General features: G+C 38.9%; 1 protein-coding gene across 1 annotated transcript in view; it reads left to right on the top strand.

Moving 5' to 3' along the window:
• The window catches only part of DOCK2 (dedicator of cytokinesis 2), a 165,379-nt gene that overhangs the window by 22,781 nt on the left and 127,980 nt on the right, over window positions 1–14,618 (top strand). Inside the window, exons 13-22 of the mRNA XM_027643547.1 lie at window positions 492–617; window positions 1,456–1,580; window positions 4,059–4,157; window positions 5,555–5,627; window positions 5,705–5,808; window positions 7,963–8,146; window positions 8,242–8,339; window positions 9,628–9,717; window positions 9,964–10,064; window positions 12,584–12,718. Of these exons, the coding sequence (XP_027499348.1) occupies window positions 492–617; window positions 1,456–1,580; window positions 4,059–4,157; window positions 5,555–5,627; window positions 5,705–5,808; window positions 7,963–8,146; window positions 8,242–8,339; window positions 9,628–9,717; window positions 9,964–10,064; window positions 12,584–12,718 (1,135 nt within the window). The remainder of the gene's footprint in view (window positions 1–491; window positions 618–1,455; window positions 1,581–4,058; window positions 4,158–5,554; window positions 5,628–5,704; window positions 5,809–7,962; window positions 8,147–8,241; window positions 8,340–9,627; window positions 9,718–9,963; window positions 10,065–12,583; window positions 12,719–14,618) is intronic.

Genomic DNA, 14,618 nt, shown 5'->3' with positions numbered 1-14,618 from the left:
TCTATTTAGCACTCAATTCCCAACAGACATTGTTGTTTCTCCTACAGGGTAGTGGCAGAGAATGATTTTTTACACAGCCTCCTAAGCAAAATCACTGCTTCAAAAGGAGACAGTGGGGGACAAGGTAAAGTGCATTTCTATTATTTTCTTCTAAATAACAAGGTATTTTAGTGACACTTCATTTTATGTTGTTTACATTTTAAACAGAAGGTTTTATGTTAGAGCTGTAGCACCACCATGGAGGTGGGTCAACTTTGAAGCTGGAAGTGAAGAATCATGAGTTTGTTGCAGAATCTTAGAGGCAGTTTTAAACTAGTAGAGTCAGTTTTGGATTCCTGGGCTTTTACTTTCATCTACAGGAAGTGGGGAAAATGAATTCTTATCCCTGCTTTGCTGGGCAATCATTTGAAGACAGGTGTTTTTTTTCCCTACCAGAAATGCAATCTTTCCCCCCACCCCTTTTTTTTTTTTTTTTTTTTTGCTCTTAATAGGTGTCTGGGTGACTGTGAAAATGCTGGTTGGAGATGTGATTCAGACTAGAAAGGACTACCCACACCTGGTAGACAGAACCACTGTTGTTGCTAGAAAGCTGGGATTCCCTGAAATCATCATGCCAGGTAGGAGGTGCTTTGTTCTGGAATAGGAAAGGATTTTTTCCTCTCCTTCCCTCTTTTAATGAGCAGCAGCTGCAGCCTGGCTTACTTCTGTAAGGGTTAACTCAGAGGCTCTTTAGAATTCACTCTAATATTGTTCCAATATTAGAGGCTTGTATAAAACAGTGAAATCCTTGGAACTGAAACAGAAAAAATAAAATCAAGACAGTAAGGGATAATCCTGTCTCCTTGTACATTGTTTTCATGTCCTGCAAGTAGATTATGGTGGATATCACTTGAATTTTTAATTACCCTTGTTTTTATTGTAACTTACCACTGTCCTTTGATAAGAATAAACATACGAGTTTACAATCTCTTTATTTTTTTTATTTATGACAAGATATCTTCCAATTGAAATCCCTGTCTCTGCAATGTTTCTTTTAAAAAAAAAAAGCAACAAACAACTTGAACCTTTCCCTCCCAACCTAAGTAAAACTTTGATACTTTTTAAAATCATAGGAATTCGTTGACAGGAGAAAATTAAACTTCGAAGCTCCCTCTAGAAAGAGAGCTGTGAATTTGGGGAAAATTCCTACTGGATCATCCTCCACCTCACCAGCAGGTGTCGGGGCAGGACGAGAATTGCTTCGAGTCCCTCGGAGAGCTCCTCATTGTTGCGTTCGTCATCACGTCGTAGTTTCTCTTCAGTTAAGAATAAAAACTGACAAATTAAGTTCAGATGGAAAATAATACATTTTTATCTGCTTCACCGCAAAAAAAGGAGATGCTTGTGTGAAGTGCAGTTGATCCTTTGCTCTCACAGCATTTTAATTGATTTTTAACCTTTCCATTTGTTTTTTAGGAGATATAAGAAATGACATATATATTACACTGCTGTACGGAGATTTTGATAAATACAATAAAACAACTCAGAGGAATGTGGAAGTGATCATGTGTGTCTGTGATGAAGAAGGAAAAGTGTTGCCAGTAAGTCGTCTTTTTTTTTTTCTGTATGAAAAACATACAGAAACATGAGTTGTGTTTTTGAAGTAAGACTTAACTAACTTATACATTTTTAGAAAATACCATTATTCAAAGACTTGCTATTCCCTTACTTGTGTCAGCTTATGACATCTTGTGACAGACAAGTTTTATGATGTTTAAAGTGATCTATCTATTAAAGCCCTATAAATGTGTTCCATAAAACTGTAACAAGGAATAACATTGAATGACCTGTTTAAGCTGTGCCAAGGAACAAATGCTGATTCTGACAATTACTGCATTCTTACTCTGGGGTTTTTCTTCTGGAAATTCCCAGAGGAATTCAACTTGCACATTAAAATGTCAGAAGTACCATTTCTGCTAATAACAAACCCTTGATTCATGCCAGGATTTGTGTCATTGTCCCTTGAATTAAGTACATGGCAAAGAATGAATTAAGTGGCGACAATCAGACATGGAACATAAATGTTTACAGTGTCTTTTTGCTTGTCTATTCCCATTTTGAAGATCTTTTCTTTTCCTTGGGGTTTATCACCAGTTTGGTATTCAGGGGGATTTTTGACCTTTCCTTTTCTGAGCTTTGTGTTGTTGTGATCATGAGGATGAAATCATAATGACACTGCCTGAGACAAAATAAAGATGGAGTAACTCACCGTGGTTCACAACTTGCAGAAATGTTTTTATGACCTAAAATGTAACTTTAAAGCTCGAGTGAAGAGAATCCTAAACCCACATAATGCTTAAGGTCCACACAACAAATTGTAACTCTGGTTACAAAACACTACCTGTACCTATGGCAGCACCCATGCACACAAATTATTCTGTATTCTGTCTAATCACAGTTAATATGCTTAAAATACATAGACACCAAAGTATTCCTTAAAGAATTAAAGCTATTACAATGCATTAAATCTTGCATTCCAATATTCTGTACGTTCAGTTCTGCAAATAGCAGGAGAAAGTGGATTTGTCCATTGTCTATGAGCTGAAACACCACACCAGCTTTCTGGGGGTAAAGTGCCTTAGACGTGTTTAAGCAACCTGTTGAGGAGTCAATTGAAATGCTGTTGACTGCAAGTAATAAAAGAAGTAATTGGTTTTCCCTTTTAGCATCTACAAAATTGATATTAATTTCAATGTTCCCCATTATCCAGATATATGGTCACTACACAGGAAACTGGCTCTGTTTAGGTATCAAAATAGTTTCAGAATAACTGCAGAACCCTGGTTTTACTGTTGTGCAAGTAACTTTTGTTCCAAGTGAATGTCACAGGATACATTCAAACAAGTGGGTGCATAGACCTTGAACAATCTCTGCTCAGGCAGATGAGACCCAGCTTTCTGCTGTTAAATCACTGTGACCAGACTGTACAAATCATCTCCAGGCAGCAGCATCACACCCTTCTGCTCACAGGGCACCCTGGGGTTTGAAGCAGGCTTCTGACACTGTTTGCTTCCTTCATGCACTTCAGATTCACGTCTGGTGCCTGGTGAGGTGTCAGGAATCTTGCTGCTCCAGTGATCAGCATTACAGGTCAGCCAGACCAGGCAGATGCAGGCCAAGTGTCTTCACAGAGTCACTAAAAAATCCTGAATTCCTTGGTTACCACAAATTTTGAACTTGATCAAACCTTTAACTTGCATCTTAGTTCTGACAGTCTTTAGACAGTGGGAAAATTTGAAGTATTTGATGTCTGTGCCTCTACAATGTTCAGTTTGGAAGTCAGCTGTGGTGGCAGCCAAGCACTTCTGAGATTCTACTGGAATAGAACATTTTAAAGTAAATGGAGTAAAAAATGGAATAATGAAGCTAGATTTATTTATTTTCCCTTTGTGTGTTACTCATACTAATTGAGATGATGTCTTGGTTACTTAAATTCATCAGTTGGAGAAATCAAACCTATTGCATGTTCCTCACACCGCTCTTGGATTCTGCTGTGTGACTCCTGTAAAACACAATTACACTGGCCCTGCCCACAGATTGGGGCAAATGTTTATTTTCATTGTGTTCAGAGGCTTGGAAAATGCTGTATCTTCACATCAACGCTTCCCCTCTGTTGGTGCTGTCATTACTATTTAATTTTAAATGAGGCCATGTCTAAATTCAAACCTGCTGGGAGGGCAGATTGCAGAGATCGGGCTGGGCTGAGCCTGGGGCTGGGCTGAGCCTGGGGCTGGGCTGAGCCTGGGGCTGGGCTGAGCTGAGCCTGGGCTGGGCTGGGCTGAGCCTGGGGCTGAGCCTGGGCTGGGCTGAGCCTGGGGCTGAGCCTAGGCTGAGCCTGATCCGAGCCCGGGCTGGGCGCGGTTTCTGCGTTGAAGCCGCATCCCGGAGCCGTTTGGGAATTCCCGGGTCGGGACTGCCGAGGGAGGCTCTTTTCGGCGATTCTTTGGTTTTGCTCAAGTTACAAAAATCCCCACAAATTAACGAGGCACTAAGCGCTGTTTTCCCCCTCTTTTTGTCAGAACGCCGTGTGTCTGGGCGCGGGGGACAAGCCCGTGAGCGAGTACAGATCAGTGGTTTACTATCAGGTCAAACAGCCGCGTTGGATGGAGACCCTGAAGGTAGGGCTTGGATGCTTCTCACTCTTTTCACTTCAGAGTATCTCACGCAGAAAGGTTGCACAGCATCAGCTTTTTCTAAAGAACATCTTGGCCCTGATACAGCTGAAGGAAGGAGCCTTAGTCATACATCAGTTATTAGAGATACACGATCACCCAGCCTTGAAATTTGGCCTAGAAAATGATGTTGGGATTCTGTTCAGCAGAACGGATGAGATCAGCTCAGATAACCTCGTGTCCTAACAGCGCTCGTCAAAAGTGAAATATTGCATTTGTTTCATCGCGGTGAAACAGCAGAGATTAGCAGCTTCAATTAAAAAACAAACAAACAAAAGGGGCCAACCCAAAAGGAAGCGCCCCACCCACCCCCTCTCATTATTTTAGAGAGAAAAAAACTGCCGTGGTTTTCTTTAAAGGCACACTTAATAATTATCTAATCAAGCTTTAATGTCTGTGGTTGGAAAATGCCCAGAAGCTGCCAGAAATGGTTCTTATAAAGCATGTATGAGGCTTCCTAGCAAGCATAATTTTTTTAAAGATAAAATAGCCATGTATGACAAGTCTGCAATTATTACCTCAAGGTGTGTTGCTGTGATTGTGCAGCAGAGGGAGGGAATGGAAGTTTAATTTCCAACAGAAGCTAATTTGTTGTTTTGAAAATATTGACTCATTCTGTTTATTGCTTACTTTACTTGTTACTTTTGAAAATTATTCTGTAATTCAGACTTGTGCACAGAACCAATAACAGTAGATCCTGTTGAAAAGTGTAGCTAACACGGAGGAGTGTTATGTAGTCAGATTTGTAAAGGGAAGTTGTGAATGGACACAAAGGAGTGCAAGTCTTAAAGTTTAGAACTATAAACCTGGTAACATGAAAATTCTTGCTTTTTCTTACATTGTTGGCCTTTTTTGTTGTGTGTTTACCCCAAAGGTTCTGTATTAAGAATAAAGCACTTGAGAGTTGCTGTGATGGTAAATTTAATCACAAAAATATAGTCTATTTATTTTACTAGAATTTTCATACCTTTTACACTTGTTTATTAAACCAGTTGTCAGTTTTCATATGAGAAACGTGAAAATTGCATAGTGCAGATGGATAATTCTTTGGTTAAGGGGTAAGAGTGGCAGTGGGCTTATTTTCTAGCACACAAGCACCTGTGTGCATTAACTGTGTTCTGTGCTTCATTTCTTTGGTTTTAGGCTTTGAGCAAACTCTAACAGATCGTTCCTTATCAGCCACCACTTCTGTTACTCAATAGTTTCAAGTGGCCTGTGAAAGGAGTTAGGAAAGCAGCAGAAGTGGTGCTTGTTTATTCTAAAATAGGAGCTCATCACACCTGAAACCACTTTCCATCCCCACCCCCCATAACTCTCCTCGTTGTTTTCTGATTTTCCCAAAGGTAGCAGTGCCCATTGAGGACATGCAGAGGATTCACCTGCGCTTCATGTTCAGGCACAGGTCGACTCAAGAGTGTGAGTAGGGAATTCTTACTCTGGTGAATTTTAATTCATTGGTGAGTAGCCAGCTGAAAGTGTTTTTTGTTTCGCAGCCAAAGATAAAGGAGAGAAGAATTTTGCAATGGCTTACATAAGACTGATGAAGGAGGATGGAACAACTCTGCAGGATGGCATCCATGATTTGTTAGTCCTAAAGGTATTGGCTTGATTTTCTTCCTTTTTTCCCTCACAACACACCTTTTTTCCACTGTTCTCTTTGACTGCTTGGTATGTTTACTTAGTGATAGACTGATTTTATTATTCTATAAAAGATAATATGCTTTTCATCTGAAAAAATGCAACATTCAGTAAATATTGCTCTGAATTTCATTCAGAAATTGTTTAAGAGCAATTAGAGATGTTACTCTTAGAACTTTTTTACTGATATTTTTGGTTTTGGCCATCTGCAGTATAGAGAAAGTTATACTGAAGCTCAGCAGCTGGGTGGGTACCATTACTCTTGCTGAAGGGAGGGAGTTGTTTGGTTTGTTTAAAATCTTTGTCACATGAATAATCTGGGAATGCAATCTTAGGGAATTGGTTATGGAACTGCTCTGTGTAGGGGATACAAAAGTAGAAGTTTCAGGAGTTTGATTTTGGGTGTGAAGAATAGTTTTGGCTGGCCCTGCTGGGACACAAGTGTGAACTGAAGCAAGGGAACAGATGTTTCAAGACCTTGGTTTGGGTTCCCCCTCACCTTGGAGAATGGTGTTTAGCAGGAACTAAGAACCAGAAATCACTCCCAACATAAAAGAAACTTCTCAGGGCTCTTTTCAGTCAACTAGTTTGCTGTAATATCAATAGCAAGTGAGATGCATCCAACTAAATCAAGTGGCTTAGGTAATGCAAAAAAAAGATTGATGGCAGTGTGTAGTTATTTATCTTCTCTTCATTGAAAATTGATAAATACTGAGACTGGAAGGAAAATAACCATCACATATGACAGTGTGGGTAATGTTGGTTATGAAATTCCACCTAATTCGTTTCTGCATGAGCCCAGTAATTTTTTTCTTAAGTGACAGCATGGATGAGAAATGCTAAACAGAGTTGACCTGATTTATGGTTGTGAAAAATAGGCAGATTTTCTGACATATGTTTGCCTATTCTAGTATTAAAAGCAGTAATTGTAAGCTGTAAGTGTTTAAAGCAGTCATACATCTGGTCTCTCAAAACAAGCAATTTGAAAACTGCCAACTTTAAACAGTGTACTGTATTTTTAATGCCTTCAGGCATTGGATCTTTTTGATAGACTTTCGAATCAAAATTTCAAGTCTTTTCCCAATGTGTGTCTAAATTGTCTCAAAAAGAGGAGGTCAAGAGTTTCTTTTGGTTCCAGAAATTCTGAGAGTACTTATTTGGCAAACTTGATAAAATCAGACATGTTAGTAATGTTTTCTGGTTTGCTGCATAAGAATTTTGCCTCTTGTCTAAGTCTTTTATAGTAAATTTTTAACTTTACCTCTTGTTTGATAGGAAGTAGGAACTGTATGTCTGTGGTCACTGAATCAGAGAAATACCCTAAGGCTTTAAAACATCTTTCTAGATTTTTGGTTTTGTAACTCCTTGTTTGTGGACTAAAGGGCTGCAGTGGAGTCATATCTGTCACGGGGTTGTAGCTTTATGCGAGACTTCAAACTAATCAGGGAGATTTTCTGGAGTAGTTTTGTTAAAGAAAAACTCCATTCTGTAAACAGTGAGGAGCATGATTTTTATTGCCTTTGCCTAAAATTATTTTCCTGTCTGGGGAATAATAAATTGAGACACAGAAAATGCATGAGGGTTGTGGCACAAAACTTGATGAAACAGAGGAGGGAAAAATACCTGTTGGCTCTCTGGTTTTGTACTGTTCATTCTACTGAAAAGCATAAATACTGTGATACTTGTCACTTAGTTACTGCAGTGTATTGTCTGATTTAAAATTCGATCTTACCACGCCTTTATCTTTTATATTAAAGGTCCAGTCCTCAAGGTGATGCTCAATAGTCTATTGTGTTCCATAGGTATTGACATTTTAAGGAAAGGTTGGCTCTTGTTTTTACTCTGCCAGTGATGTCACCCCTCACAGTCCCTTAGTGCACCTTAAAACGCAGACCTGCATGATTTCAGTGAAGTATTTTCCCTTCATTGCTGCCTTTCTTTCTGACTAACACTGACTCCTGTAGGAGCCACATGGGACCTGAGGATCCTTTAGTGCATTGGCTGAAGTCCACGGAAACAGAGATTTCTGTTTGCTTCTCTAGAAAACACAACATAAGCCTAATTTTAAATCCAGTGGCTTGTAGTGTGTGATGGCTGTTATGTTGTCTTTCAGGGGGACAGTAAAAAAATGGAGGATGCTGGTGCTTATTTGACATTACCTTCTACACGTCAGCACGTGGAGAACAAAGGAGCAACCTTAGTCAGGAGCTCGAGTATCGTGGGGGGGCTCTCAGTGAGCTCCAGAGATGCATTTTACATTTCAACTCTGGTTTGTTCCACCAAGCTGACTCAGAATGGTGGGTGTCTTCTGAACAGGCAGTTTAGAAAGAAGACACTTGCAGCAGTTGATGATAATTTTAAAGTGAATGCCTGTCCATCTGTGTTCCACCAGTGGGCTTGCTGGGTCTCTTGAAGTGGCGGATGAAGCCAGAGCTGCTCCAGGAGAACCTGGAGAAGCTGAAGATTGTGGATGGAGAGGAAGTGGTGAAGGTACATCTCTAAATAGTTATTCCAATAACAGTTATCCTCCCTGTCCCTGATACCATGGCAGAGCACATGGTAAATAGTTTCAAAACGAAAATGAAACTTGCAGGCTCAGTCACAGCAAACATTGGAACTGAAAACGCCTGATGGTTATATTTTGGTTTTTGATCGTCATGCAGTTGAATGCTTTTGTCAAGGATGGTTTGCAAAGGACATGAGCAAAGCTCTGCATTAGAGGGAGCAAAAAGCAAACAGCTGGACAGGATTGTTCACTGCTATCCAGCTTTATTCCTACTTGTTGCTCTCAGATATCTCTGGTATTGGCTATGGGCTGTGGGGATTTGCAAGATTATTGCCAAAACTTGTCTGCTTTCACTGGTAATTAATTTATTAGGATTCTTTTCTTCTCTCTATTGTTTTATTTTGCTAGAAATCTTGTGCCTGATGGAAAATGCAATACCAGGAATATTATTTTGAACATTGTTGCTTTATCCAAATACACGTATGTCACAGGTCAACTTTGAGCATGTGCAGAAAATTTTATAAATGAACTTGATAGGAGATGAAGGCAGTAATGGTAAAAATATTTTCTACTGGTTGTTTTTGTCTATCTGAAAAATCACAAACAATTCCTTTGTAGTTCTTACTATTAATTTATGTGTTGATATTAAAACCAAGATGTGCTATGTATCCAGTGAAGCACTTTATTAATTTAATGAGTATAATGTGAAAAAATTGTTAATATTTTGGAAAATGGAAGGCACTATTACATTTGTATCTTTAAATATAAGCATTAGATGTCTCTGGAGAAGAGGAAGGAGAACTTTAAAAAAAAAAAAAAGGGTGGATTTTTTTTTAACCAAATATTTCTGTCCCAAGTCACTGGGATACTTTCCTTTGATTTAAAGCAGGCTTTGAATCAGACCACAGAAGTATGAAGAGTTTTTTTAATCATCATGTATGTGTGAAAATAGCAACTACTAATCTGTGTCACTAAGGAAGCAGGAATGCAGTTTTTTAGAGAGTTATGTCATTTATATAATATTTTTAGCTTTTCCATAAGCTTTGAGCTAAGCATGTATTATTGATTGCTCATGTGTCTGAGGATGTAAGTTCTTAAAATTAAAGAAACTAGAGCCTAAATCCTTAGAAGTGTTTACTGAATTAAAGTGATGTTTCAGTGAAGGTATTAAAATTCTAATTTGAGAGAAACCAAGTCCACCCTCTGAAAAACCACTTGTGAGGTTTTCAAGCTGAATTGGTCACCAGTTTGTCCTTTCATGTTGTTCTATAGTTTCTCCAAGACACACTGGATGCCCTCTTTAACATCATGATGGAACATTCCCACAGTAATGAGTATGACATCCTTGTCTTTGATGCACTGGTAAGAATCAGCACCAAGGATTTCATTTGTCAAAGCAAAGAACCCGATAAGTTTGAATGAGCAATCAAGTTGCTCATTTCGGGGAATTAATCTTTAAATCGCTGCGGAGCAGATGGAATATTACTAATTGCCTGAAAATCAAGTTTCTTTAAAAACCCTTAAACAGTGAATTATCAGAAATATTTCAGAGGGCTAACATTTAAATTTGAAATGTGACTGTAGCTAATTCTGTCCATGTCTGTTTAGATCTACATCATTGGGCTCATTGCAGACCGTAAGTTCCAACACTTTAACACTGTTTTGGAAGCCTATATCCAACAGCATTTTAGTGCAACACTGGCATACAAGTAAGCTTGTTTTCTCTTCTTTCTCCATTTCCTAAACCTCCACCATCACATTAAAGAAAGTAAATCCTGTTTATGACTTATCTGATGTAATGAATGGTGACTGCTGTTTGGATGTTGCTGTTTGCTTATCTGGAAACAAGCCTACCTCTGAGACATGTGTGATTATAACTGGAATTAATGAACAAATAGCAAATGATTTGGGGTTAAATGATTCTTTGGCATTTGTTGGTTAAATGATTCTTTGGCATTCAGTTTTGTGGTCTGAATTTTGCAGTGTCTGAGCACTTCACCTGTATCCTGTTAAGTTTATCAAAAGATACTTTGCTGTAAAGCCTCTCTCTTTATATCCCTGGGCTGGAGCTGAAAAGCCTGAAGTGAGGACTTGAGGATGTTCTTAACCCATTTACAGAGGTTTCCACGTATTTTTTTACATCAAGCAAACTCAAGGGGGAAAAAAAACTCTTTGGGAGCTGTCAAGTCTTCCTATGCATTTCAGTGTGATGTTGTACCAGGAGGGTTTCAGTGCAGTGAAGTGGAATTTTGGTATTTGTTATGTGTTCTGCTGAGAAATGGAGTTTTAGCATTTGTTACATGGTCAGGTCAGTGGGCAGGTAGACACACTTGTGGTGGAGTTTTTTATTTATATTTTTTTAAGTTTTGGAACTGCCAGATAATGCCCAGAGAGGAAGACATGGATTCATAGAAGAAGGTAAAAATTGTGGGGACATGTTATACAGTAAATTTAATCTGATTCCTACTTTATTTAGAAAAGGTTTTTGCAGATGATTGTAGGATAAAATGGCTGAATTATGAAGGAAGGGAACATCTTCAGTTTGTGCTGATCTTGGGGAAGTGCTCTAACAGGATGAATGTGGTTTTATAATCTACCTGAAGCCTTGTTCTGGCAGCTTAATGGGGTTGAATCTTCTCAGATTGAAGCAGAACTGTAATTTGGGATATGAATAGTAGATGGAAGACTTGAGCTGAAGGTTTGGAATAGCTGAGGAGATCTTCTAGTGTCCTGTGCTGAATTTGCATGTTCTAACTCAACAGCAAATGTCACACAAATCATGCACTGGGCCGTGAGTTTGCTGGAGTTGAAAGTCAGCAGTGCCCAACCAGCCCTTCCTCACGTTCCAGGGAAGTTCAAGTTGCATTATTGGGCTTAGAAAGCTCAAGTGCAAACTATGTGTCCTTCTTTAATCCTCTCCCACTCCATATGTAATTAGCACATGTAATTTAATGTGTAAATTAATGCCATGGTGAAGGAAGAGCAGGATGGGTACAGAACCTCTCAGAACAGCCTTAGCTGCATCAAATATTTCTAAGCCTTGCCTGGCTGGGAGATTCTGATGATTTAATCAAGGGAGTAGAGGCAAAATAACGATGCTTATGATTGTTCCCCACTTCATGAGTTTTCTTGGCATTATTGGATCCCAAGTGCATCATGGAAGATTCACTCTGTTTCAAGAATCATTTATTAAAGAAACAAGTAGCTGAAAGTGGCCTAATTCCTAGTTAGGAAAGAAATACTGTGTCCTAGACATATTATAACCATGTTATGGTATGGTCTGTTGGCCAAACTGTTGGCTCCTATTTAGTAATTCCTTTGTCCTGGCTTTTCTGGAGTTCTGGGGGGACTAAACACTGACCATTGAGGCACCTGGAGTGGGCTACCCTTAAATCCAAGTTGGAGAAATTTTGTTACAGCTCAGAGAAGATATAAAAAGGAGGAAATGGAAACACACAATGAATATAATACCCAGAAGGCTGAGAGGCTGCAAATACAGTATTTTAGTCCTGAAATGTGAGTTAGGCTGGGGATATGTATTAGTTACACAGAGAGAGAGGGAGTTTGGTTTCATTTGTTTAGGGTAGGGGACAGTAAGCTTCCATTTTTGTAGTGAAAAAGCCCCCCAGACACCCAAATCTTAATTCTTACGGCTGCATTAAGGTCAAGATTACATCATTAATAGTGGTTTCATCGTTTAAGATGGTTCTAGAACTATAAATGAAGAGATTTAGTTTCAGATGAACTTTTGCACTTTTGTAGCAGGTTGTGGGTTGAGCACAAAGTTGCTTTTGGATACAAAGTAAGAAGTGTTTAAATAAAATAAATAAGCAAATATTGCTGTGTGCTGGAATATTGTAATATTTCCTTGCCATTAGTTCAGAGCATGGAATGGCGTTTAATCACTGCTTGGTGTAGGTAGGCAGAAGTAGTATTTTGTGTTTCCTTCTGCATGTTTATTACAAACTTCTATAAAAATGTTCTCAGGATTCTGTAAATTCATGCTGCTGTTTGGAGATTTCACATTTCTTTCTTGCTTGTGCAGTTAAGAATTTGCTCCTTATTTGTATATACTGACAGAATTTGTGCAATATGAATGCAAAAATACTTGCAGTACTGTTTGCTGTGTGTGCTTGACTGAGCAGGAACATTTACTTAGAGGGGACAAACAAGTTAAAGAAGTTAACTTAAAAAAAAAATTATTTAAAAAATGTTTTTTTAACTTCAGGAAATTAATGACTGTTCTGAAGACCTACCTGGATACTTCCAGCAGAGGGGAGCAATGTGAACCTATCCTAAGAACCCTGAAAGCGCTGGAATATGTTTTCAAGTTCATTGTTAGATCAAGGACATTATTTTCACAGTAAGTACCCAGGCTGCTGTCATTTAACAAACTGTCTAGTATCAGAAATAGAAGGAGACCCGAGAAACAGAAAAGGCTGATTTTTAGAGCAGAACTGGATTTATTTTTACAAAGAAAACATAAAACTGGCAACTGGCCTAAGACACAGGCATCGCTGAGATATTTTTTGGAGAGGGAATGTTCACAAATCTGCTTTCTGATGCTCAGTGTAAATTCCAGAGTTGCATTTAGTAGTAGCAGCAGGTTTCAGAGGGTGATTTTTCTTTGTGTCAGGTGGCTTGGCCTAAGACCAGTGAATGGGCAAACGTTGCAACAGATGGCTGGAGGCTGCAGGCTTGTCCTTGAGAACACCGTGTTCAGCAGCTCACAGGGGGCATAGAACAATGGCATTTTCTGGAACTGAATTTGGAGTTTCAGATCTCCAGCTAAGGAATTTGTAGGGAAGACTCCTCAGCCAAACAGAGGAGGTGTAGCATTTACAAGTAATATTCAGGTTTAGTGGAAAAGGAGGATGGGAGAATGAAGGAGGCGAAAACTGGAAGGAGAAAAACTACCCCTGGGTAACCATGTCCCCATAACTCACCCAGCCCTTAAGGACTCACCACATACCACACACACATTTCCTCCCTTCTGCTTCATGTTTTTTCATTTATCCTTAGCTAGTTTTCCCCTAATGTTCTTTCTGATGTCCCTTTGCCACGTGGTTTGAGGAATGCAGTGGCAGAAGAAAAGCAGTGGCAAACTCAGATCTGTAGGTAGAGCAAAGTGACTGGATGTTCTGTTTGGGGTTGGCATCCAACAGAACAGAAAGGTGTTCTGTTCTTTTGCTCAGTAGGAACTCTAACATAATTTTTCTCTGGTTTTCCACCTCCCATTTCTTTAAAAAATCCATGTAGATTTATAGTTTTTTAGTACTATGCCTATTTGATGAATTATTAACTTTTGGTTGAAGTAAGAGTGGATTCAGAAGGTAATTGCTGCTGGTAGATAGTCCCTTGGAAATATCCTTGCCTCTAGGAATTTACTATTTATAGATGGGCACAGGTGAACACTGTGTGAAGCTCTATAAGGAAGGAGATGGTGCTCATGGGAACAGAACGTCGTTGGCAGTTCAAAAGCTTTATTTTATATTTTTATAAGAGGTGTCATGGCAAAAGAGGACATTTTAGAGTCATGGAGAAGGGAGCATTGTGCAGGGGATTATGGAAAATTTCCTGTATGGCTGAAGGTCAGAAGGCAGGGGTTTGGTTCAGAGAGAGCTTTAGTCTCCATTTTAATCTCTAGTGTACATTGGATAACGTGTCATAAATTAGGTCATTGCAGCATGTTGCATATTCAGGTGATTAGCTACACATATCTGCTCCTACTTAACTAGAATCTGAAACTCCAGATTCACCGGACAATTATTATTTTAGGGAGTAACAGCTCTTCCAAAAACAACCAGTGACCAGAATCCCCTGGCACTGGATTTCCAGCTACAGCTGCTGGCATCCAACTTTTTCCACTCAATTTCCTGTTCTCAGACTGGTCCTGGAAAAGAAGAAAATACCTAAAAATATGGATTAATATATTTTCTTCCCATGAGAAAACTTAGGATTTATGATTAAAGTACTTTACTTCCAAGGGTTGACATTAACCTTCTTGGAGACATTTTGGACGAAGATATTTTGGAGATATTTTGAATGATCTAAAGAGCTGAGACAGATCTTTAGATCATTCTCTCTCGATTTGTTGGGCTGCTTAAAAAGCTGAGATGCCTTTTTGAAAGGTAAGAGACACTACAAGTTAAAAGTTGTGTAGGAAAGATAAATTAATGACATCTAACATTAGACATAAAATAGGAGACTTTTTATCTCGTTGTCAGGCAGATACATTGAAATAACCAAGTTCTACTTTAATT

This window comes from Corapipo altera, unplaced genomic scaffold, assembly GCF_003945725.1.
Source record: "Corapipo altera isolate COAL_440 unplaced genomic scaffold, ASM394572v1 75, whole genome shotgun sequence".
NCBI lineage: Eukaryota > Metazoa > Chordata > Aves > Passeriformes > Pipridae > Corapipo > Corapipo altera.
This window is presented reverse-complemented; position numbering and strand designations above follow the sequence as displayed.